General features: G+C 35.3%; 1 protein-coding gene across 1 annotated transcript; it reads left to right on the forward strand.

The window, feature by feature from the left end:
• The first annotated feature begins 978 nt into the window (after window positions 1-978).
• LOC131055879 (probable disease resistance protein At4g33300) lies at window positions 979-24,109 on the forward strand. Its single transcript, XM_059218907.1, has 7 exons — window positions 979-1,073; window positions 21,999-22,374; window positions 22,505-22,579; window positions 22,721-22,851; window positions 22,932-23,143; window positions 23,401-23,531; window positions 23,822-24,109. The coding sequence occupies exons 1-7, from the start codon at window positions 979-981 to the stop codon at window positions 24,107-24,109; spliced, it is 1,308 nt and encodes a 435-aa protein (XP_059074890.1).
• The last annotated feature ends 726 nt before the right edge of the window (window positions 24,110-24,835 follow it).

Consider the following 24,835-nt stretch of genomic DNA (forward strand, 5'->3'; position numbering starts at 1 on the left):
GTGATTTTTAGAGGTTCTTAACCGGATCTGCTACAAGCAAATAGTGTGTTGTCAAATCTTTTATTGGAATTATTTTCATGCATATGTAGATGTAATTTTCTCAGTTCACTCTTTTTTTTGTGGTAAGCTTTTTCAGCTTTAAACTGATTCTATTTGAGCAGTAAGCTCTCTGGGCAATGAGCCCTCTAGTAGTGAACCCATTTTGTAACCTCATATAACTAGTTATATTATCTTGAGAGTTAACCCTCTATGTGGTTTTTCCTTCTTTCGGTTTTCCACATATAAATATATTTGGTGTCCCTTTTGTGGTTGTGTGATGCAATTCATTTCTATGTTTTCAAGGATATATAAGATTAGGTTAAGATCAACATGTTAACTATTTTAATTTTAGAATTTGAGTGCAATATTGATTCACCCCCCTCTTAGTATTTTGCTTTGTTCAATAATTGGTATCAAAGCTTGGTCTCTTTCTTACAACTTAACCACTTGAGGGAGACCTTGATTTGAATAGATGGCTCCTATGGAAATGAATGGAGAATATCAACTGGATGAAGAACTAAAGACAACCCTTAAAGTTCTTGAAAGTGTAGAATCTAAGAATGAATAATTGAAATAAAATGTGAAGGTAGCAAGTGAATGCATGCAGAAGCTGAGAGAACAAATCTGAAAGTTCAAAACAATGCATAAAGAAGTTATTAAGGAATTGAAACAAGCAAATGAGACTATTGTAAACCTAAAAATTGTAGATAGAAGAAATAAGGAAGGCGAAAGAAAGTCTAAAGAATGCAATTAATCTGAAGTATGAAGAAAATGGGAAGTTAGAACAAGAATTGTTGAAGCTAAAATCAGAAAAGCTAAAGTTTGTGAAAGTTGTGCAATTTGGACCAACTTCTGCCAATGCAAAAAGCACACAAGGATAAGGAAGGATTAGGATTCACTATTGATTATTCAAAAGACAAAGGTAAAGAGAAGGAGAAGATGGAGATTGAAAAGAAAACTGAGGGTGCAAACAGAGTTCGAACTCCTAGACCTACTTCATACAGACCTCTGGTTTCACAACCTAATGCTGAAAGGTACCCATCATTTAATGGCTATTATTTTCAGTGCAAGTATTTTGGACATAAAGCTATTAATTGCAAAAGAAATGTGAATCAGAATATTCAATGCTTTAGATGTGGAAAATCTGAACATAAGGCTAACAACTGCAATAGTCAAGTCAATAACAAAAGCTATAGGTTGTTTGTGAATAGAATAAATAGATCACAAGAGAATGTATTTTTCCAAGGTCAATGTCACACATGTCATAAATTTGGTGTCATAAATCTAATCAGTGAAGATTAAAAGGAAATCCAGTGAATTTAGGAAATGGGAAGGTAAAGAGCTTTAATTGCAACACATATGGACATTTTGCTAACAATTGCAGGAATGAAAAGGATTTGAAAAGTAAAAGGAACGTCATGGTATGGAAAAAGAAGGAATCTATTGAGCCCTTTGTACCTATGTCTAGTGTGGGTGCCTCTTCCTTCGGAAACTAATCCGATAGTTAGTACTTGAGGGTGGATTCAATGAAAAATATACGTGTCCCCCGTATGAGAAGGGAATGCTTGTGGCAAAACAAGCTAGTGTTGATGTTGCTGACAATGTAAGATTTGGTAGATTGTGTATGCAGAAGAGTAAAGTTTTGACTGACGTCATGTTGATAAGACATATTTTGGCAATGAAATCCTAGGTGTTCCAAGTGAGATAAAAGTTCAATATTTCAATCATTTTAGCATCTAGATTTGAATAAATTAAAGAGTAGAGAAAGAAAAGAAGGAGATTTAGAATTTGATTCATACATAAGGTATTTTTTACATCTCTTATGGATTCTAATATAATGACTATTTAGATAATTGAGAATTTGTGTCTAGATTAATACAATCACGAGAAAATCAAGAAATTGGTAAATTCTCTATCAAATGAAAGTATCTAGGAAATTAGAGGTTTAGGGCATAAGGGTTTAGATATTTGGAATGAGCTTCATTGGTTCAAAGATGAAGACATGATAAATATATCTTGAATTAAATTGAGGATGATCATATGATGTTGGACAAGCAATATCTGATTTTGAATGAAGTTGTTTTTATTGTGACTAGTTTATGTGATAATCAACCTCCTCTGGTAAAGAAGCTGATAAAAAATAAAGAGGTTGAAATCCTAATCGGCATATCAGGTGATCAATGGGAACTCATAATTAACACTATTTCCAACCCTACTATGAGGTATGTTGCTTATGGAGTTTCTTATAAGATCTATTTCATAAATATCTAGAAGGTTCAACTTTGGCTATTATTGTATACATTGTGCATCAGATGATAAGAGAAGATAAAATATTTAATTTATGTGAATTGTTGAGAGCACAATTAGCAAAAAATATTATGATGACTAAGGACTAGGGTTATCTTGTCAGATTTGGCTCCTTGATTGTTTGTTTGATGCTTTATTTCACAAAGTCTTTGCCCCTAAAAGAAAATATTGTATGGAAATCAAACATTTTAGTTGAAAAATATATTTTTAGATATCTATCTTGTTTGGAAAACAAAGATCTAGAATGCAGAGAATACTTCTTGGAGTTTCAAAAGAAGTTGTTCTCTAATTCGATTCCCAGTTCTGTCAATACTCCTAAAGGAAGTGCCTTTGGTAGTAAGATTTCAAAGAGGAAAAGAGTGATGTCTCCTCCAAGATTAATGAAGAAGGCAAAAAGCGAGGTTGTGCATAAGGTTATTCTCTAGATAATCCAAAATCATCAATTATGGTTAAGGATGAGCATGTTGTTGAAGAAAGAAAGGATGAAGAAGATGATCCATGCAGTGTTGATAATATTCTAAGTTTTCTAAAGGAAGAAGTTGGATTTAAAAAGGTTGGTGAATTGTGGATTGAGTGTCCCACTTATGATCAGGATCAAATTGAGGAAATTATGGTTGCTTACCTGGTTGAGAACTATATTTCTCTAAACAATATTGCAGACATCTTATTGAATATCCTGTGTGATGTGCTTAGAGATCAGATGAAGTAGTCTATTAAGGTACCAGTTGCTAAAAAAGATATTCAGAATGACACGCAGAAGAAGTGCATATATGATTAGAATAGATTATTTGAAGATATAAATAATATGAGAGTCTATGTGGTAAAAGCAAGCAAAGTTTATGGATACCGTTTCCAATGGCTTGCTATTGTGGAGCATATCAAAGAAAAAATTGACTTTGTTGAATCTGAATTGTGTTCCTTGGGTAAGGTGTTTGACATTTTTATTCATATCGATGGTGCGCAGTGTTGGCATTATGTTGTCATTGATGTCAACCGGTATAGGATGTTACTGGTATCACTGATATTGATGTCAAGTAGAGAAAAGAGGTTGCTGGCATTAGAGTTTGATGTCAATCGAAATAGAAGATGGATCGACATGGTAGAAGAGTTGATGTATTGTCATTGGGGACACCCAGGTGACCATCTTCGTGTAGAAGGAAGAACCGATGTGTACCGGTATGCTAGAGGTGCAATAAAGTGACCACTCCACTCAGTAAAAGGGTTGTTCATTTGGTGTTGCATACCACTGAAATGAAGAGACTACATGATGAACATTGATTGTGCTGAAGTGGTGGAATACTATTTGGTTCACTTCAACACCAGAGGAGAAGTATGAGCAGGCCACCAAATTTCTAGTGAAAGGTTAACTAACAGGACTCCCACCGGATAAAGAAGCTATCACAGATTATGTCATACGTTGACAAGAGTAAGATGCTTCTATAAGCATGCTGACATATGAAAAGATATGGGGACATATGTCAAGTTGAAGATGTATCATCCCCTTAGTGAAGTCATACTTGTACTAACAAAATGATTCCCTAAGATAGGAAAGTGAGTGAATGAGCAGACCAAATGACCAAGCGGAAGATGTGAATGCTTCCAATGTTAGAGAGAAGTTAAGCCTACAAAGAGTATGATCAGAGATACACACTGGATGAGCAAGTGAAAACAAGGTGTGCTACCGGGACATTGAAGGAAGTATGAGATGTTGAAATGGTGTGTGTGTCATCTTAACAAACCAATTGAGAGGAGAACCAGTTAGATGAAGAAGGACGCTAGTGAGTCTACAGGAACATACATGGTGATATCAGGATGCCGATGAAGGTTGATGCCGAATAGTTGGAGTTTGATGACTTCATGTCATCAATGAGTTTCACCAGCATGAAGGAAAGGATATGATGTCAATTAGGAGAAGATGTGCATGATGCTACTACAAAATGAATAAAGGTACACACCAATAGGATAGAAATGGTGATGGCATGAAGGTCAGACAGTAAAGTAAGATATATCGGCAGGGTTATTATACCATCAGGTTTGGTGATCCAGTAGATGTACATCGGTAGTGCATAATGGTCGGTGATCATGTCTGGCCCGACATAGATGACTCAACCAAGGTGTATACCGATAGTGATGCCACGTGGAGGTTAAGTGGCAAACTTGCACAGGTTGGTGTAGAGTGACGATGAGGTAGTTGTGACTGGTCGACATTAAATGTTGATTGTGACAATCATGGAGGAGTTGCAAAGTGTGCGGCTAGATGAAAGATGAATGACAGAGGAAGATCAGGGATCTGTTGGCACCATGATCAATGTCTGATATCCGACTGTAGATTACCTCAAGAAGGAAACAACTGGATCATAAATGTGTCGACTGATTTTGAGGCTAAATAACATCGTTAGATTTGCTATTTTTAACAAATATGCATTGGATGATGAAAACACGTACAAATGCATTCCTCCAATGCAAGTGATCAATCCAAGGTAGATTGGATCGGATCTGATGAAGATTTGATCAATGGAAGAAACCCTAATCGACTGAAGTTCGAATTGGTTGTTGGCAGGAAAACCTATTTATATATATGAAAGCCAAAATCAATAAAGTACGCAGGTTGAATGATGCTGCATGGGAAGACTATGTTGAACAGAGTGTTGGTATACCTCTGTGAGTAATCAAATCAGTCTGAGTCTACTTGGCGAAGAACTTAAGTGTATGAGTATTAGAAGGAGAACTGGTAAGAGGGTTTAACTGGTAAGGTCAAGGCTACCGGTGAGAAGGTGGTAGAGACTGAATGCAAGTTGAATGAAGAAATAGAGGAATCCCATCAAGCAAGAAGAAATGATAGAGAACTAGCAGTGATAGATATCTATGGACAAGATAGAGGTAAACTAGAAGAGAAGAGGCAATATGCTGAGTGAAGAAGGAACCAATAAGTAGCAGCAGTGTGAAGAAGAGAGCAGAGAGTGATAGAAGAGATCCAGCAAGATAGTGACTGAGTTGTTTAAGATTTAATCAGAGTGAGCAGGGAATTAGTAAGGCAGAGGAGACACCTTACCGACAGGAAGGATTGTATTGAGAGGTTAAAAGATTCATTTGTAACTAGATTATTGGGTGGGTGCAAGAAGTCGGGTCCCAATTTTGTAGAAGTCTGGGAGGAAAAAATTATGCTGCTACAAATGAGCGCCCATTTTTTCAAAAACAAACACTTGTTTAGCTTCAAGGCCCTAACCCATAAAAATAAAATGGGTGCCCATTTAGGATCAGACCACCATAGAGAAATGGGTGCACAATTTTTAGAAACGGGCACATGTTTCTAAAAATGGGCACACATTTCTAAAAATGGGTACACGTTTCTATAAACGGGCACACGTTTCTAAAAATGGGCACACGTTTCTTAAAATGCTATAAATTTCAAAACAGGTGCCTATTTTTTGAATTTTAAATAACAGATGCCTGTAAGATAGATTAGGAAACACATATATGCCTCAATTTTAGCTTCGGGTTAGGCTTGGTGGGACCAAGCCTATGCTTGGACCTCCTAAAAAATAGCAAAGGCATTGGAATACAAGATTTATGCCTTATCGTAATTTTTTGAAGGTCTTCTTGATAGTATTTTTTGATGACACGAAAACCCATTAGAGTTCTCACTATCCTGATTTCAAAAATGTAAATTTCATAGTGATATCATTATTTTTACTATTTTTGCATTATTTATTAATCAAAAGTGGTACCTAAATGTAAATAGTGAGGTTCAGTAAAACTTTAATAACTTTTTTTGTTTTTAGGTTGTTTGGAAAATAAACTATATGACATCAATCTACATACGATTCTTTTGAAGATAAAAAAAAATTGAATTTAAAATATGAATTTTTCATCAAATTATGGTGGTCGTACACTAGATGTTTTAAAAATGTACTTTATAGTCAATTAAAAATTAATAAAAAAATATATATTCTATAAAAAATTAAAAAATATATTCTCATCAATATTTGGTGTCTTAGGTATCTTTTCCCAGAAGGATTTGCAAAAATTCATTTATTTACGTCAAAATATGGTGGTCGTACACATGTGTGGTATGGTCCTGAAACAGGCATTTTGAAAAAGTGGTTTGTAAACATGCCTACTAAAAAGAAATTTATACCATGTGGGTATTGAAATAAATTACATATTTGAAAATTAGACTCCGAGCACTACATTTTCTATTATTGAAGTTTTTTGAGATTCAATAAGTGCCTCAAATTTTGACATCAATTGACATAAAATTTTAAAAATAGGGAAAACACTTCCACATGTTGCCCAAAAGTGGGACTCAACTTCTTGTTGTCACCCTACTACCTTTGCATTTGAATATATAATGTATTGTGTTCACTGAATCGTAGCTCGGTGTAGGGGTTGTAGCTCCTTTGGGTTGTAGCCCATAAATCAGTCAAGGGTTGTAGCTCCTTGGGTTGGTGCCCTAAACATTGTAAGAAATTTTTGATTGTGATGTTGGGTTGGAGCAGCAGACTCCAACAGCATTGTTCACCGAGGTTTTTCCCATCTTGGATTTTCCTCATACATACTGGTGTTATATGTTGTCCTCTGAGTGTGTTTGCATTTGTGTTGATCTCCTCACTAATCGGTAAGTCTGCATTTAGCTAGATCTGTTAATCAGCATGCTCACATAGAATAGTTAGAAGGGAAAAGTTTGAGAACCATTGATTCACCCCCCTCGCAGTGGTGCATTGTGTCTAACACATAGAGAAGGAAGAGAAATTATTTGCAATCAGATCTTACTTTTTATTAAAAACAAAAAGAAGATGTGGTAAGTATATTCTTGAAAGTAAAATATATCGTTGAACCTCAGTTAGAACATCTTTTTGACATTCTCTTTGAAGTTGAGAAGTGTTTGTGGAACATCTTTATTCCCATATCGATATCAAATGTAGTTGATATAATTACTCAAAATGATAGTTTGAGCTTAAGAATCCATTTGGAAATGAACTCTTTGAAGTCTTTCTATCCGGAATTGAAGGAGAAGTATAAGAGGATCTTTCAGAAGAGTAAATGAAGTGTTCTTTCCTTTGTAGTACAGTTTTTGTTTTGGTAACTCATTTTTGTTGTTACCCTTTGCCCTTGATGTCAAAGGGTGAGAAGTATTGTATATCAAAGAAATGTTGTGTTGAGTCTTGAATCTTGGAAGCATTATTTGAGGGGGAGTTATGGAAAGTTTTGATATATGTTCTTTTCCATCAATGACAAAAGGAGGGATTGTTGAGAAATTTTTGTTGTCATTGATGTCAAATCTGGTGGTCTTGATTGATATATGATTGATATGTGAGATTTTTATATTAATATATAATGTTGTATATGTGGATTGATATGTAAGAGGTTATATATGCTGATTTGAAACACAATGGAAGATAGGTATGCATGTTACAGATTGAAGATCCTTGTTGTTACTATTGTTGTTGAAATTATTGTTGTTGATGTTGTTGTTGCAGTGTTTGAGATGATTATTGTTCTATACCCATGATGACATGAGTATATGAATGTGAGAGTTTTTGGTGTTGGTTGTGACATTTGTTCATATACTTTGCAAGATGTTCTATAGATGTCATAGTTCAAATGTATGTTCAGATATGTTGTGATGAGAAGAGTTTTGTGCTCTTGTTTCCTCCAATTTATTTGATCGGTGGTAACATTCATTTGGTGTTTTGGTTTTCATGTCTTGAATTGTGTGATGTTGACTTGGATCATGATTAGTGCACTCTAGAATCTTTGGTCTTAGCTATGACTCAGTTGTTCCATTTTGTGCTCCAATAATTGCAACATTATGGGGTATGTGCAGGATCATGGTGTGCCAAAACAGGCCCTTAAGTGGCAATGAAATTTCAAAAAATCAGAGTTATCTAACTTGACATGAAAAATTGAATAAGTTATGAACATTATTTTTAAAAATGTAAGAAGAGAATCTATAGAAAATTGAATGTAGTTTCTAAGATACTAGTTGTTTTTTGAAAAAAAAAAATCCTATTTGATGAAAATTTCAAATTTCAATGCAGTGGTACAAAAATTTCAGGAAAAAGATAAGAAGTAAGTGTATGTCTGACCACCCTAATCACAATAAAATCATAATATTTTTTTATAATATAAGTATTAGACTCATGTCTAGATGTGACACATATTTTTTTATAATTTTTTATAAAGTAAATAATTATTTATGAATTTTTTACTATAGCTTTTGAGAAATTCAAAAACTCCTACGTCTGACCACTTTAACTTGGTCAAAACCTTATGAAATTCATTTTTTTTTAATTTTTCCCTATAGTAGACGAAGCATAGGATGTGATGCATGTTTTAGATTCAAAAATTGTTATGTGGTTTGAAAGTTATGAGTATTTTTCAATCAATCTATCAATCAGGACTTTTGTCAGAATTCAATTAGAAAATAAATAATAATTATTTATTAAAATCAAAATAAGACAAGCCTTATATTGTTGGAAAGCTGAGAATGTCTTTAAAAAACCTTTTCGTTTTATCAATTTTGGCTATAAAAAAAGTCGTCAGCCACCAGTGTAAAGTCTGGAAAATCAGGGAATACTGAAAAACACGTTTTTCAGTTGACTTTCCAGGCTTGTCACTTCCAAGCCAAATCCCGAAGCATACCCGAACCAAAATGTGGAGGGAAAAATTTATGTTTTAAAATCGGATATCCGATTTTTGAAAAAATAAAAAAAAATATAATAGTAAATTGGGCATAACTTTTGCGTTTTATATCAAAATTTTGATTTTTTACAGGTGTTGGAAAGGTAATTAAGAGCTCTATGATATGGAATAGGTATATTTTCAATTATTTATTTTAAAAAATAATTATAATTCATTTAAGTTCATCCTTCATTTTTAAAACATAAAAAACTCATGACTTTTTCATATGATTTCCCTATTGCATGAATTTTTGTAACAATCATATCAAAATAAACTAAATAAGTAATTAATTAATAATAGAAAATTTATGAATTTTATTGAGTTCGATAAATTTTGATAAGCCATGTCATCTATGTTTGTTCCTTTCTCCACCTCTCTCTCCTAAACCTATCACTCCACCTATGTGTTTCTTCCTCCCTCTCTTTTGTCCATATTTATACATCTCTCTCTAGACCTATATCTCTAACTATCAATGAATACCTCATTAAATCTCTCAAGCTCTACAAGGTGCTTATATTTCTACCTCTTCATAATTTCCTCCTCTCTGTCACTTCTCTTCCCTAAGATCTAGAGTAGTCTCTCTGCATTTCCTTCTCATCTCTAGCAACAAAATTCAGAGGGGACAAGGAGGGGCGTAGGGAAGTATCAAAAAAAGGAGAGAGGGAGAGAGGTGAGAAGGAGAGATTAATTGGGGGGAAGAGAGAGTGAGAGAGAGAGAGAGCTATAGGTAATTAGGTGGAAGGCAAAGAGATAGAGGGAGGGGGTGATTGGGGTGAAGAGAGAATGAGAGGGAGAGTTTGAGATTATTAGGGGGTAGAAGGAGAGGGGGAGAGGGAAAAGTATCAACAAAGAGAGAAGAGAGATGGGGACAGAGGTGAAGAGGTGAAGAGAGACATAGAGAGTAATTAGGGGGTGGGTAGAGGGGGAGAGGGAAGTATCTATAAACCCATAGGAGGAGAGAGGTGATCAAGGGTAATTGAGGAAAAGAAATAATGTGAGAGAATATGGTGTCCTAAAGGGTCATATGGTGTCTCATGAACCTTTAGGACATCATATGACACCTTAGGACACCATATGATGTTGTTATAAGTCTTATGGTGTCCTAAGGGGTCATATGGTGTTCTATGAGCCTTTAGGACACCATATGGTGTCATTAGGGGTCGTATAGTGTTTTAAGGGGTCATATGGTATCCTATGACCCCTTAGGACACCATATGACCCCTTAGGTATTGTTAGGGGTCATATTGTGTCCGAACGGGTCATATGATGTCGTTGGGGGTTGTATGGTGTGCTAAGGGGTCATATTGTGTCCTAAGGGGTCACAAGACATCGTATGACCCCTTAGACACCATATAATCCATTAGATTTTGTTAGGGCTCATACTATGTCCTAAGAGGTCATATGGTGTCCATGACCCTTTAGGACACCATATGACCCCTTAGGACATCATATGGTGTCGTTATGGGTCTTATGGTGTCCTAAGGGGTCATATGGTGTTCTATAACCCCTTAGGACACCATATGACCCCTTAGGATATTATATGACCCCTTAGGATACCATACGATACCTTGGGACACCATATGGTTTCGCAAGGAGTCATATGGTGTCTTAAGGGGTCATATGGTGTCCTATGAACTATATAACCCATTAGCTATCATCAAGGCTCTTATTGTGTCCTAATGGGTCATATGGTGTCATATGACCCCTTAGGACACCATATGCTTGGAGACTATATGGTGCTATGGGTCGTATGGTGTCCTATGACACCTTAGGACACCATGTGACCCCTTAGGATACCATTTGGTGTTGTTATGTGTCGTATGGTGTCCTATGACCCCTTAGGTGTCATTAGGGTTTATTTTATGTCCTAAGGGGTTGTATTGTGCCCTAAGGGGTCATACGGTGTCCTATGACCCCTTAGGACACTATATGACATCATTAGGGGTCATATTATGTCCTAAGGGATCATATTGTGTCTTATGACCCCTTAGGACACCAAGTGGTGTTGTTATGGGTCGTATGGTGTTCAAAGGGGTCATATGGTATTCTATGACCCCTTAGGACACCATTTTTATGTTGTCATGGGCCGTATGGTCTCCTAAGGGGTCATATGGTGTCCTATGACCCCTTAGGACACCATATGGTTTCATTATGCATTGTATGGTTTCCTAAGGGGTCATATGGTGTTCTATGACCCCTTAGGACACCATATGGTGTCATTAAGGGTTGTATGGTGTGCTAAGAGGCCATATTGTGTCCTATGACCCTTTATAACACCATATGACCCCTTAGGTATCGTTAGGCATCATTTTGTGTCGTTAGGGGTCATATGATGTCCTATAGCCCCTTAGGACACAATATGACCCCTTAGGTGTTGTTAGGGGTCATATTGTGTCCTAACGGGTCATATAGTGTCCTACGACCCCTTAGGACACCATATCGTGTCGTTTGGGATTGTATGGTGTGCTAAGGAGTCATATTGTGTCCTAAAGATTCCTAGGACATAATATAGCCTCTCAAGACACCATATGACCCCTTAGATATCGTTAGGGGCCATATTGTGTCCTAAGGGGTCATATGGTGTCTCATGACACCATATGACCCCTTAGGACACCATATCGCGTTGTTATGGGTTTTCTTGTGTTCTAAGGGGTCATATGGTTTTATATGACCCCTTAGGATACCATATGATGCTTTAGGACACCATATGGTGTCGTAAAGGGTCGTATGGTGTTCTAAGGGGTCATATCGTGTTCTATGAGGTCATATGGTTTTGTATGACCCCTTAGGACACTATATAACGTCGTTAGGGGTCATATTATGTCCTAAGCAGTCGTATTGTGTCTTATGACCCCTTAGGACACCACATGGTGTCTTTATGGGTAATATGGTGTTCTAAGGAGTCATATGGTGTTCTATGACACTCTTGGACATCATATTATGTTGTTATGGGTCGTATGGTCTCCAAAGGAGTCATATAGTGTCCTATGACCCCTTAGGACATCAAATGGTGTCATTATGCATCATATGGTGTCCTAAGGGGTCATATAGAGTGCTAAGGGGTCATATGGTGTCCTATGATCTCTTAGCACACAATATGACCCCTTAGTACACCATACAATGTCCTTAGAGGTCATATGGTGTCCTATGACCCCTTAGGTGTTGTTAAGGGTCATATTATGTCCTAACGGGTTATATAGTGTCCTACAACCCCTTAAGACACCATATGGTGTCGTTAGGGGTTGTATGGTGTGCTAAGGGGTCATATTCTGTTCTAAAGGTTCCTAAGACATCACATAACCCCTTAGGACACCATATGAACCCTTAGGTATCGTTAAGGGTCATATTGTGTCCTAAAGAGTCATATGGTGTCTTATGACACGATATGACCCCTTAGAACACCATATCATGTGGTTATGGGTCTTCTTGTGTTCTAAGGGGTCATATGGTGTTATATGACCCATTAGGATACCATATGACCCCTTACGAAACCATATGGTGTCGTAAAGGGTGGTATGGTGTCGTGAGGGGTCATATGGTGTCCTAAGGGGTCATATGGTGTCCTATGACCCCTTGAGACACTATATGACATTGTTAGGGGTCATATTATGTCCTAAAGGGTAATATTGTATCTTATGACCCCTTAATACACCATATGGTGTCGTTATGGGTCGTATGGTGTTCTAAGGGGTCATATGATGTTCTATTACCCTCTAAGACACCATATTATGTTGTTATGGGTTGTATAGTCTTTTAAGAGGTCATATGGTGTCCTATGACCCCTTAGGACACCATATAGTGTCATTATGCATTGTATGGTGTCCTAAGGGGTCATATGGTATTCTATGACCCCTTAGGATAACATATGACTCCTTAGGACACCATATGGTGTCATTAGGGGTCATATGGTGTGCTAAGGGGTCAAATGGTGTCCTATGACCCCTTAAGACACCACATGGTGTCGTTATAGGTCGTATAGTGTTCTAAGGGGTCATATGGTGTTCTATGACCCTCTAAGACACCATATTATGTTGTTATGAGTTGTATGGTCCTCTAAGGGGTCATATGGTGTCTTATGATCCCTTAGGACACCATATAGTGTCATTATGCATCGTATGGTGTCCTGAGGGGTCATATGGTGTTCTATGACCCCTTAGGACACCATATGACTCCTCAAGACACCATATGGTGTCATTAGGGGTCCTATGGTGTGCTAAGGGGTCAAATTGTGTCTTATGACCCCTTAGAACACCATATGACCCCTTAAGTATCGTTAGGTGTCATTTTGTGTTGTTAGGGGTGATATGGTGTCCTATGACCCCTTAGGACATAATATGACCCCTTAAGACACCATATAGTGTCGTTAGGGGTCATATGGTGTCCTATGACCCCTTACGACACAATATGACCCCTTGGGTGTTGTTAGGGGTCATATTGTGTCCTAACAAATCATATGGTGTCCTACGACCCCTTAGGACACCATATGGTGTCGTTAGGGGTTGTATGGTGTGCTAAGGGGTCATATGGTGTTCTAAAGGTTCCTAGGACATCATATAACCCCTTAGGACACCATATGACCTCTTCGGTATTGTTAGGGGTCATATTGTGTCCTAAGGGGTCATATGGTGTCTCTTGACACCATATGACCCCTTAGGACTCCATATCATGTTGTTATGGGTATTCTTGTGTTATAAGGGGTCATATGGTGTTATATGACCGCTTAGGATACGATATGATCCCTTAGGTGTTGTTAGGGGTCATATTGTATCCTAACAGGTTATATGGTGTCCGACGACCCCTTAAGACACCATATGGTGTCATTAGGGGTTGTATGGTGTGTTAAGGGGTCATATTGTGTCCTTAAGGTTCCTAGGACATCATATAACCCCTTAGGACACCATATGACCCCTTAGGTATCGTTAGGGGTCATATTTTTTCCTAAGGGGTCATATGGTGTCTCATGACACCATATGACCCCTTACGACACCATATCATGTTGTTATTGGTCTTCTTGTTTTCTAAGGGGTCATATGGTGTTATATGACCCCTTAGGATACCATATGACCCCTTAGGGAACCATATGGTGTCGTAAAGGGTGGTATGATGTTGTATGGTGTCCTAAGGGGTCATATGGTGTCCTATGACCCATTAGGACACTATATGATGTCGTTAGGGGTCATATTATGTCCTAAGGGGTAATATTGTGTCTTATGACCCCTTAAGACACTAGATGGCATCGTTATGGGTTGTATGGTGTTCTAAGGGGTCATATGGTGTTCTATGACCCTCTAGGAAACCATATTATGTTGTTATGGGTCATATGGTCTCCTAAGGGGTCATATGGTGTCCTATGACCCCTTAGGACACCATATAGTATCAATATGCATCGTTTGGTGTCCTAAGGGGTCATATGGTGTTCTATGACCCCTTAGGACACCATATGGTGTCATTAGGGGTTGTATCATGTGCTAAGGGGTCATATGGTGTCCTATGACCCCTTAGAATACCATATGACCCCTTAGGTATTGTTAGGTGTCATTTTGTGTCATTACAGGTCATATGGTCTCCTATGAACTCTTAGGACACAATATGACCCCTTAAGACACCATATAGTGTCGTTAGGGGTAATATAGTGTCCTATGACCCCTTAGGTGTTGTTAGGGGTCATATTATATCCTAACGGGTCATATGGTGTCCTACGACCCCTTAGGACACCATATGGTGTCATTAGGGGTTGTATGGTGTGTTGAGGGGTCATATTATGTCCTAAAGGTTCCTAGGACATCATATAACCCCTTAGGACACCAAATGAACCCTTAGGTCTCGTTAGGGGTCGTATTGTGTCCTAAGGGGTCATATGGTGTCTCCTGACACCATATGACCCCTAAGGACACCATATCATGTTGTTATGGGTCTTCTTGTGTTATAAGGGGTCATATGGTGTTATATGACCCCTTAGGATACCATATGTTGTCATAAGGGATTGTATGGTGTTACAAGGGGTCATGGAGAGATAAAAATGGATAGAGAGGGGTAAAGAGAGAGATAAATAAAGGAAGAGATAGAGAGATATAAAGGAAGAGAAATATCGATAGATAGAGATATATAGATAGTGCAAGAGAGTGAGAAAGAGAGATAGAGATTATAGATAGGGATAGATAGATAGGAAGAGAGAAAAATAGGAAGATATAGAGATATATAAAGGCACTATAGAGAAGGATGTGGGGAGAGAGTAAAAGATATATAAAGATGGAGTAAATAAAGAGATAAAAGTATAGAAAGGGAAAGATACTTCAAGAGGGCGATAGAGGAAGAGACAGAGAAGTAGATTAATCATGTATAGAGGAATATATGTAAAGATAGAGGAACATATAAAAAGAGAGATCGATAGGGAAAGAGATGGAGATGTGAAGATGGAGATAAAGATAGATATGGATAGAACGTGATAGAGAGAGTAAGAAAAATGGAGAGAGAGATGGAGTGAATAAGTGAGATTTAGAGATAATGAGATAGACATATACATGAAGATAGATCTATAGGGATATAGAGAGAGAGGGGACAAGATAGGGAGAGAAAGGAGGTGATAGAGACAAGTAACATATAAGTATAGGTAGGATAAGGTAAAGGAGGGATATAAATAGAGAGGAGAGATTATTAAAGAGAAATATAGAAATAAGGAGTGACAATTATGGAGTGGGAGAGGGAGATATATGAATAGAAAGATGGAGATATATGCAGAGATGCATGTAACTTGGGAATTTATTTATCTACATGGAATGAGAAAATAAGTGACATAAGTAGAGAAGAAAGAGATATATAAAATATATTATATAATTAGAGATAGACAAGTGATAGATAAAGGAGGTGATAGGGAAAAAAATGAGACTTTGTATGCAAAATTTGTGAGTATTTAAAGTTTTAAAATTGAAGGACTAAATTTAAATGATTATAATTAATTTTTGGTCTATAATATCATCAAAATACCTCATTCATTTGATAGGTCTTTTAATTACCTTTCCAACGCCTATAAAAATTCAAAATTTCGATAAGAAACGCAAAAGTTATGGCCATTTTACTAAACTATATTTTTTATGTTGATAAAATCGGATATCCGATTTGAAAAGTATGATATCACAATAGTGACATCACAATGGTGACATCACAATGGTGACATCACAATAGTGACATTACAAATCGGATATCCGATATTATCGGATATCCGATTTGGTTTGGTATTACCAAACCAATTCAAATTTTGCCCGACCCAAACAAAAAGTCAAAGCGGATTTTGGCGTGTTTGGAAAGGTTGAAAATGCATTTTTTTCTCCATTGCCACTCTTTGGCCCCCCTTGATCTTGCACATACCCTATGGTAGCATGTTGATATTTCATGGATATGTTCTTTTCTGATCTGGCCAAATTTGAAAATCTATATTGATATTTTTCTCCGATGATTCTAGTATTTTAATTAAAAAAAAAATTGATAAATATTTCCGAGGCCGACTTGTTGTATATTTCCAAATTCACGCACACACATGATCTCTTTTGATTGTTGAAGAATGGAGTGTGAGGGTATATATGTGAGCAAGAGTATGAAAATGGAATGAACATGAGCAAAGAGTAGAAGTGGTATGCGACAAAGGTAAAGTGCTAGTTTGGTATAAGAAGATTGGTGTAGTGAGTTAGTGAAGTGATTTACAAAGGTTCTTAATCGGATCTATTGCAAACTATCAGAATATTGCAAGAAGTTTGTGAAGTGATTTGCATGGTGTTCATGACAAAGGGTCCATGTTGTACCATTGGATCACTCTGAGGTTTCCCTCTAATTACTATGAATCTATAGGGCTTGCTATCAACATTGTTATTTCACACAATCACCCCATCACCAGACAAAGGTAAAGTATTGGTTTGGTATGAGAAAATTGGTGCAGTGAGTTAGTGAAGTGATTTGCAGAGGTTCTTAACCAGATCTGTTGCAAGCTATCAAAGTATTACAAGAAGTTTGTGAAGAATATATCATTGTTGTCCTCTTCCTTTTTTATGCATAGTTTATAATTTGGAGCTCTAGATTATTTCCCAAATTATTTTGCTTCTATTTGTTTTTTGTTTTGTTTGTTGCAATATGCTTGCTCATGCACACCAAAGTGGAAAAAACTCAAGGGTGAAAAGTGCATCCTTGACAAATTTTCTTTTTATCTCTTATACCACTTTGTATGTGTATTATAAATACATTTACCTAACTCATTATTTAAATGATTGGACTCTTCCACTAACCTCAAACTCAAATTCATACTTTAAGCATCACCTTACCTATGTTCAAAATATTATTTTCTCTCAAATCATATTTTCCTTTATCAATTCCATGATCATGGATATGACCGTGACCTAGTTCATGGTTGTAGATGGCCTTGACTTGTTTTGCCCATTTTCAAAATTAATTAAGGTTGCATGTTGAATCAATTCCAACTACCATTATTTTCTACTCCCATGCCAAAAAAATATAATTATTTTCCTAGGACATATATAAAAGGACATCACTCCTAGGTTATTTCATAAAGTAAATAATTGTTTGACATCATTAGTTATCACTCCAAAATAAAAACATTTAAAATAAATCAAATATGTATATAGCTCTATTATGCCATCTATAATGCCCTTGTAGGAGTTCATGATACAACCACGGAGCCAAGAATCATTTGCAAGCAAAACACTTATCACACAAAGGAGATCAAGCAAAAATAATATGCTCTATAACAACTTGAGAATTTTATATAATTGCACAGAAGAATATTGGAGATACAATTACAATGAATGAATGAATCCTTATAATAGGATGAATGAAACCCTAGATGCAAATCCCTAATGCAAGATTAAATTAGCTAGCGCCAAGTGTCACAATCATAATGAATGAGACAAATTAGGTTATTATTAGATAATTAAATAAAAGGAAAAATAACCTAGGTTTAGCTTAAGTGAAAAAGTAATTAAAGGACCTAATTAATTAGTAATTATATAATGTGCCCTAACTAGTTGAACAGATCTATTGTGCGACAATCATCTAAATTATATAAAAAACTCAAATTATGAATTTTCAAAACCTTCATTTCACATTATTGTTTTTTCATCATCATACGGAATCTCAAACACTTAGTGAATCATTCTACTACACCATTCTTATCTATTTACACATATGTTGTATATGCTCTTGGAGTTTCTTCTAACACTTATAAAAATCATTGAATCAACCAACAAGGTTTGATGAGGGCATAAAAGGACTCATCATTTTCATACCCTTATATTAACAAATATTCAATGGTGTCTTTTAAACACCACCAATTTTTCCGTTTACAGTTGCATGTATAAGAGAACATTAACTATAGTTATTGAAGTGCTAAATATTTAGGGTTCAAGGTTATACATAAGATTTAAGGTTGTACTTTTCAAGACAAGATTACAAGTATGAGGATCAAGGCTACAAGTAAAATCTTAATCAAGGTTCATGCATAATTTAAAAATTTACAGAGCACAATTGTTGCAATATGATAATTTCAATGTGACCTCATATTTCAAGTTGCAAACCTCTATCATAACCAATTTAGTATCCTCTTCAATACCAAAGTTTACATTGTATAATTTCAATTAATTTATTATATTTCAAATCTAGTTCAAATACATGTTTGAAAAAATAAATTGTCTAATAAATATGCCCTTTCAAACAATCGATATCATTTCTCAATATAAAATTAATTACTTGATAGATTGGAATGAACATCTTAAATTCTTTCTTATCAAAATCAAAAAAATATCTAATTTGTTTAAAAAATCTTACTAAAAACTATGACAGAAAAAATATTTAAATCTTAATAAAATACCTCTTTAAAAATATTTAATCCTATTAAATATGTATAAACAAATAATAGATAAAGCAATATACCTTTCTTACACTCTTGGACTATTTATTCCCTTATCCACTACTTTCATTATACACCATTCCACCCTTTATCCTCACTTTATTATATCTTAGACATTTCTTGTTACAATAAATCTCCTTCAAAAATCTCCTCCTAAAATGGATAAGAACAAATTATAAAAATCCTCTTTAAAATTCTTCTCCTAAAATGTATTAGAACAAATTATAAAAGGAAATAAGATAGAACATTTCTTATAAAAAATTACAATCTACATTTCTACTATTGACTAAAAATCATTGAGAAATTTTAAACATAAAGTAAGAAAGAATGCAAATTTCACTAGTGAGTTTTTCATCAAGAGTATAAAATAAATATGTTAATATTTCAAAAGTCATTGTAATTTCTGGGTTTCCTTTTCTCATGTCAAGATTTTAGGTATGCATATAAAATGAGAAAAGTTAGCAAATACCAGCCGTGTTCTTATTGTATTTTGCCGCATGACGGGCTAACCTCTCTATCGTAATCAAATTGGAAGCTTAAAAACAAACAAAACTTGATTCAAAAACAGGAGAACATTTTGACCAAATGCAACCGATGGAATGTTACTCATAGCCTTTTTTTCACACCACAAAACCAAACAAACAAAAAGCCATTACATACAGATTTTCCCCTCTCCAGAAAACTGAATCAAACTTTTGTTTATATGTAGTGCTTTGAAATCATGAAGAAATTCCTATTATTTCTGCTATGCTACCTCTGTTCTACATGCAGATAACTCGATGTAGAATTTAACATAAACACAACAAACAGGGGAGAAGTTATTAGCAAAGAATCATGGAGCACAGATAATAAAGTAGGAAAAAACAGAGACAAATTTCTATCAGCAAAGAAATATTTAGAAATCTTATACTTCCTCTTTCTTTCTAATCTAAACGAATGCATTTAAAAAAAAATCTAAAGGCACCATGTTTACATATTAGTGAAATGGACTCTTTAAATATCAAACATAAACCCATATATTTAAATTTAACTAATTGTCCTCTTAATTTTAAATATCATCGTATAGAAGACACCTCTAGAAACAAAACCAAGAGAACTTTGTCACATTAAAATTCAATCTTTGTGTTATATTATGGGGTTCTCTATGGTTTAGGTTAAAGGACATATTTTCATGCATGTTAAAGACACTTGTTTTTTATGAGTTCCAGATTATTTTTGATGCCCTCCTAAATGGCAAAATGTTAGTTCTTGATCAAACAACACAAAACACACAAGACGTTAGAGTTAGTCAATCAAAAATCAAACACATGAAGGCATTCCAAAGGAGACACTAAAAACATGCTAATGAATCTAACTAAAGAAGTAAGACAACGAGATATCTCCAACTATCTCTTAACATGATATTAGCTCTTTCTCCCTTGTTCCTCTCCTCTCCAAGTTCCAAAATAGTGTAGCTCTCAGCAGCTTTTTGCACTATGGATGCTTATGGAGGATTGAGATTGTAGAATAGCTCCAAACATGAAATGAAAAGCTATTTTTAATGCTAAAATGATGTATTTTACCAAAAAGACAAGATTTAGTTATGCTATGCTAAATGCTCTCTAAAATGTCTATAGCTTAGATGCATACAAGTTTTCAGGATCTGGATTATGAAGGAATGGGCTCTATTTATAGGAAAAATGGAGCAATGGATGGCTAGGATTGAAAGGTTTAATCAAGGGTCAAGCTTGAAAGTTGGGGATCCATGTGCACAATTTGCACCAATGAAATGGTGACAAGTGTCAACATAAGATTGGGTTGAGAGAAGAGGTTGGAGGCATTAAATGCCTGAGGAGACCTCATGGTTATCTAGAAGGTAAGGGTCAAGTCTAAAATAGGATTACCCACTGGATTAGGAGTTAATGCAAGGATAAACCTTTGTGCAAATGATTAAGAGATAATCATGGTCAAAACATTAAAGGCTTGATGAGACCCTTGGGTTGGGTAGAGGTTGAGTCAAAACAAATGTTTTAACCATGTAGGAGGGTTTGAGGTAACCATTAATGGTTATTGGAGACTTTGGGGATTAAGTGGTTGAAGGTTGAAAGCCTTCAATGGTTATCAAAGACTTTGAGCCATTTAGTGGTTGAAGGTTGAAAGCCTTTAATGGTTATCAAAGACTTTTAGGCTTTGAGAAGTGACTCCATTTTGCTTAGGAATGTGACAATAATTAGGGGATGGATTAAGTTAATTAGGAAGGGGTTAGAAGAATCTAGAAGGGGATTAGATTTTGCAAGTGGATTTGGTGGGTGAGGGAAAATAGGATTTTATTTAAAATAAAAATTCATTTATTTCAATAAATGTGTGCAAGTTGTATTTGGATAAATATTCAAATAAATATTAATTTATTTAAATGAAAAAAAGGAAAATAAAGCATTAAAATGCTTGAAGACTTTGAGGGGAACCATTAAAGGCTTGAAGACTTTAAGGAAAACCATTAAAGTCTTAAGAAGACTATAGAAGGAAGCCATCAAGTTTGAAGACTTTAAAGCCATCAAGTTTGAATACTTTAAGGGAAACCATTAAAGGCTTCAAGTGGGTGAGGATAAATAGGATTTTAAATAAATAATTTATTTAAAATAGTTGTGCAACTTGCTTTTGTAGGAAAATACAAGTGGGTGGAGGATAAAGGTGATTTAAATAAATGATTTATTTATTTAAATGTGAGAGGTGGGATTTTGGGGGATTTAAATAAATATTAATTTATTTAAATGTGAGAGGTGGGATTTTGGGGGATTTAAATAAATATTAATTTATTTAAATGTGAGAGAAGATTTAATTAAACAAATATGATTTATTTATTTAATTAATGGTATGAATTTGGTTAAGTGAATTAAATCAAATAAATTGAATAATTTATTTAATTAATAGGAGAAGAGGGTTAAGATGAATTAATTAAATATTAATTTAATTAATTATTAACTGATGGTTAAATAATCAAATAAATACTAAGTATTCATTTAATTAAGTGGACAGATTTATGTGACTACAATTTTCACAACAACGTGGTTTTTGTCAGTGTCTCACAATCCCTAGACCTAAAAGGGATATTAGAGACTGTTTGGAAGAAGATAGCTGGAAGGAAAAGACCAGAGTTGGATGTGGAAAATGTACACATTGAGCTGCAGCAGTTGATTTTGAGTCGATCTAAGCCAATTTTAATTATTTTGGATGATGTTTGCTCTATAAACAGTTTGGAAAAATTATTATTTGAAGGTTCAGGATGTAAGACTCTCATAACGACTAGAGACAAGTCAATCATTATCACAAACCCTTCTACACAGCTCTATCAACTGCCATTTTTGGGAGCAAAGGATGCTCTTTCACTTTTCTGCTTCTGGGCTACTAGACAGACATCAATTTCAAGTGATAAAGATGCAAATATAATGCAAGAGGTATGTTTTTTTTTAAATAATTATTGTTATAATTATTGTTTTTGTGACTTTAATATAAAACCAATCAATTGTTTATTATTTAGATTTGTTATTCTTCACGGACTGCTTATAAATTTTCTATGAATTGCAGGTGCAAGCAAAATGTGATGGTCTGCCACTTTCTCTAAAGGTGATTGGAAGTTCTTTCAATGGCGAACCCCACGAGGTCTGGAAGAACCAGCTTTCTAAAGGAGAATACATATTAGATTATGAGAAAAAAGGGTTATTTAGATCATTTCAAACCGGTATAGACTCCTTGGATGATGTAACCATGGAGTGTTTTTTAGACCTAGCAATATTGCCACAGGACAGGAAAATATGTGTTGATGCACTATTGGACATTTGGGTTTATGGTCGAAAGTTGGAGAAGCATAATGCTTTTGCCATCTTATCAAAACTCACAAACAAAAACCTGTTAAAGTTTACAAGAAAATCAAGGTAATTGCCTTTCCTTCTATATATTGCATCTCTTGTTATTATGTTTTTCAATGCTAAGCTGACATGCTTGCACTTAACAGGGGAAGTAGAACAATCTCATATGCAAATGCCTCGGAGTTATACATTTCCCAATATAATGTAATGCGAGATTTGGTATCATATTTGGCACACAAAAACAAGGCAGTCCACAGCAAGAGATTGGTCATAACAAGGACGGAGTGTGGTTTGCTAAGTGAAGGGGAGTTGATTAAAGATAGTGTATTGGACACTCAGATGCTCTCTGTTCTCGCAGGTGAGTTGATCAATAACTTACACATGCATCTTGGCTATTTCTTTGAAATACTAAACCATTATTTTTAATGTTCACCTTTGATATCAAATGTTAGAATAGAATTCAACTTCAGACATGGTTTTCTGCATATTATAAATTTTACATCCTCAACAACCTATTACAAAGCTTTGATATGCCAATCATTTGTTCACTGCATAAACTCAACAGCCTACATAAACTATTGTTCTAACTGAATTTCCTTGGTGATTTATATGCAGAACCTATGGAGAAAAATCACTTGCATGATATTGATTTGCCCGAGACAGAGGCTCTGTTGTTAGCCTTCACTTCGAGAGAATATATTCTTTCCCCATTTTTGAAGTCCATGAAAAAATTCAAGTTTTTCATGGTATTCAATTGCTGTACAAACAAGGCAACAATCAAATCAAGAAGTCTTATCTTCCCTCCGAGAGGTTGATTTCACCCCTTGGTGGGAAACAGAGGATTGAAGAACTACAAAGCTTAGAGAAAATATCTTTGAGCTTATGTGAAGGATTTAGAAATATATGCACATTCGACACAACCAAGCTACAACATTTTAACCTGGACCACAGCAGTGATTTGGAAGAGTTGCCTCTTGAGATCTGCAATATGCCCTATGCTCTGTCATGGTCTATTACCAATTGCCATCTGCTGCAGAATTTACCATATGATATTGGAAATATGAGCCATCTAAGAATATTAAGGCTATCAGCATTACCAGGCCTGAAAGAGCTTCCAGTATCAATTGGAAAGCTTGAAGAGTTGGAATATCTGGACATTTCAGTATGTGAGGGCTTGAAACAGCTTCCAAAGGAAATAGGGCAACTCAAGAAATTAAGGGAGTTTGATATGAGAGAATTTTCTCGTTTGAGAAGGTTACCCACAACTATTTGTGAACTAAGTTCACTGAAGCTTGTTGTGTGTGATTGGAAGATTGGAGAGTAGTGGACCTAGTTACCAGAAACGCGACGGGAGACATCCGTTTCGCGTTTCGACGGTCGAAACGGGTTTCCCGTTGCTGACGGCCGTTTCCAAGCGATGATTTTCGTTTTTCCAGATTGCAGTTAAAATTTAAACAAAAGTTTAGGCATTTTCTTTCCGTAACTTGGGGGTGGAGTTAACATTAAGTTATACATTGCAAGCTGGAGTTTATAACTACCAATATTGGAGTTTACATTAATTTATAATTTTTGTATGACCAGTTAACTATGACACATTTATTTTTGTCCTGGTGGTTTGGTTTTATTATATTCATTGTGAAAAGTGTTTTATATAAATTATTTTAAAATGAAAGAATGAAATTAAATATTTTTATAACAATGTTTAAATTTTTAATTAGAGATGTGTATTATAGTTTTTATTTTTAAAATTAATTTTGTTTTATTTTACATATATATATATATATATACATATATATATCTATACAATCCGTTTCTTATACGCAACCTTTTAAAATTGCGTTTCTCATCACGTTGCCGTTGCGGTTGCGTTTCTCGTTTCTCGTTTCTGGTAACATAGGTAGTGGATGAGGGCCAAGAACATTTTTGTACCGGAGCTTACAGTTGAAATTGTGGAAGCACACTTTAGTTTGGATTGGCTTGATGATTAACTTATAAGAATAGTTTAAAAGATGGAGAGTATTATCAAAGATGAAATCAGGCTGCAGGCTAA

This window comes from Cryptomeria japonica, chromosome 4 (assembly GCF_030272615.1).
Source record: "Cryptomeria japonica chromosome 4, Sugi_1.0, whole genome shotgun sequence".
NCBI lineage: Eukaryota > Viridiplantae > Streptophyta > Pinopsida > Cupressales > Cupressaceae > Cryptomeria > Cryptomeria japonica.